Source organism: Frankliniella occidentalis, unplaced genomic scaffold, assembly GCF_000697945.3.
Source record: "Frankliniella occidentalis isolate FOCC.00 unplaced genomic scaffold, Focc_3.1 Scaffold57, whole genome shotgun sequence".
Lineage (NCBI taxonomy): Eukaryota > Metazoa > Arthropoda > Insecta > Thysanoptera > Thripidae > Frankliniella > Frankliniella occidentalis.
In genome coordinates, this window is record NW_026267187.1 from 973638 (window position 1) to 975896 (window position 2259).

At 41.3% G+C, this 2259-nt stretch overlaps 1 protein-coding gene across 7 annotated transcripts in view; it reads right to left on the minus strand.

The window, feature by feature from the left end:
* Positions 1 to 2259, minus strand: part of LOC113209737 (uncharacterized) — an 87853-nt gene that overhangs the window by 31884 nt on the left and 53710 nt on the right. For 6 of the 7 annotated variants that reach the window (XM_052267689.1, XM_052267690.1, XM_052267688.1 and 3 more), the window contains one exon: positions 911 to 1006. The exons of the other annotated variant lie outside the window; for it this stretch is intronic. In XM_052267689.1, coding sequence (XP_052123649.1) covers positions 911 to 1006 — 96 coding nt within the window. The remainder of the gene's footprint in view (positions 1 to 910; positions 1007 to 2259) is intronic. 7 annotated transcript variants of the gene reach the window in all.

Consider the following 2259-nt stretch of genomic DNA (forward strand, 5'->3'; position numbering starts at 1 on the left):
GTACGCCAGACCACGTCTCGCGTAACAGGCTTCGCGATATCTCACGAAACACTGTTACGCTGCGACGCGCCTGGCATACATCTACCTAGGCCTGCGGCGCTGACACCCGAGTCGGGCAAAATGCAGAATCGTAGATAGGCCTTCGGCTCCAAAGAACACAAATTTTACCCCCAGGATTTTATTTTGACGAGTTGCCCCGTCAGAGACCATCAAATATCTGAGAAACAATATTAAAATGATTTGGGGCGATTTGGGGTCATTTTCGTGTGGAAATCGCCCTCTGGTGACTAAACGGTGGGAGATAGAGCCAAACGGACAAAATTTTAGCCCGGAGGGTTCTACTTTGACGAGTTACGTGTTAGAAAGATGTAAAAAAAAATCTTTTTTAAAAGTAATATTAAGGGTTTTTCGTTTTTGATTTTGTTGACAGGTCAATTTTTAAGCTAGAGGGCTCAAAATCAATACAGTTCTTGCTTTTTATGATACAAAGTTACAATAAAAATTTGAGCCTTCTAGCTCAAACCGTTCTCGAGTAATCGTGCTTACAGACAGACAGACAAACAAACAAACAAACAAACAGACGCGAAACTTTTTGATCATCACTGGAGTAATAGGCTTCGCTATCGCTCAGCCAAAAAACAACAGTGACAGGTTATCAAAAGGTCAAGGTGGTAAGTCAACTTATCCTCGTCTTCCACTTCAAGGCAGAAATCTTGATAAAACTATTGAGATTCCATTTTTTATCAGAAAGGTACTGACAAAAGACACACAAAAACTAACAAATACGTCAGCAATTCAAATTGTTCTAAATAAAAACGTTTGTATCTGCTAAGAAATAAATCAGTTGATGTCTGAGAGTTTCTCTTACTTTTTGAAAGCGCGAATTTGCAGTCAGTTGAGCAAAGCGTACCTTTAAGCTAAACAAACAGCAGGAGAACGGCCGACCCGGATAGTCCTTTCTGCAGCATCCCAGCAGGACGAGACCCACAAGACCAGCGAAAAGTAGCTGTAAGAAGCATAAACAGAGGCAGGTTAAGTCCGCGATCCGCGCTCTCAGCAGCCGTGGTTAAAAACTGTACCGCGAAGTAAATGGCACTATGAAGTTCTCGCTATCATGTTGGCAGCAAAGTAGTCTTGTGTCGTCTGCTTGTTTGCTTAGCTCCTCGCTCTCTGGGGGTTATGTCCCTCTGTCACACCTTCAGTATTTCAAACTTGTAACATTCGCACCAAGTTGCTATGGAGGACACGTACACGGGGCACGACGATCGGTGGTTCTCCAATCAAGAAACTCAGAGTTTGATGGCGCCCATAGCGTAAGTTTTACCCTACCTATGAATAAAACCAATGCTGCACACGAGGCCTCACGGAAAATGTATTGATTTAGATACAGGCTAATTTGCAAAGAAGAATTACGGATTTAGAGAAGGAGATAGTCTATATAAAAACACACTGCTTGATCTACCGACATGCTCTGCTGAAGACACCACATGGACTTGAAAGTGTACATTTAACTTCAGAAAGTTTTCTGACGAGGGATAAACCAGTGTGTTCTGATTGCGAGAAGGACGATTTAATTACTGCACTGGCCTGTTTGAAGAAGACTGATGATAGCAGCCCACCTCCAATCCGGTTTACTAATGAAAGTGTGTCTCCTATCTTGTCCAGTGGCGGTGCCATGAAGGTGTGTACAATGCTGCTTTCAAGTGAATTTATTTCTTCAGCCACGACCATTAAGTAATATCGTCTTGTTTTTCCCATTTGAAGCGACGTAAGCTAATGTCCAAGGAGAAGGAGGAACACCATAACGCACACCGGTAACTTGTCATCTATCAGAGTATCAGCCTAGACATTGACTGCAATTGCTTTTAGTTAGTTGATAGATATAGGACGACTGTGATATTATTCAATTCCATAAAATTTTGTACAGTGAATTCTTATATAGCCCATATCATCCTGACATCCTTTAGAGATTAAAAATTGAATATATGTTAAAAAGTTTTATTAGTTGACAATTTCCTTCAATAGAGAATTTATTAAATATTACATACCAAAACAATAGAACATACAAAGGCAAGGGTACTACTTCTACTTTTGTTGTAAGAAATAAAATGCCTCTAAAGGTAAAACTGAAAAAATTGCTTAGCACTTGGGCGGTCAGGGTTGAAAAGGGGAAAGGGGAAAAAGAGGTGAAAAGGTGGGGGGTGGGGATTCTCACTCACCTACCCAATACGCCTGAGAAAAAGCTGTATCCAAGGGAAC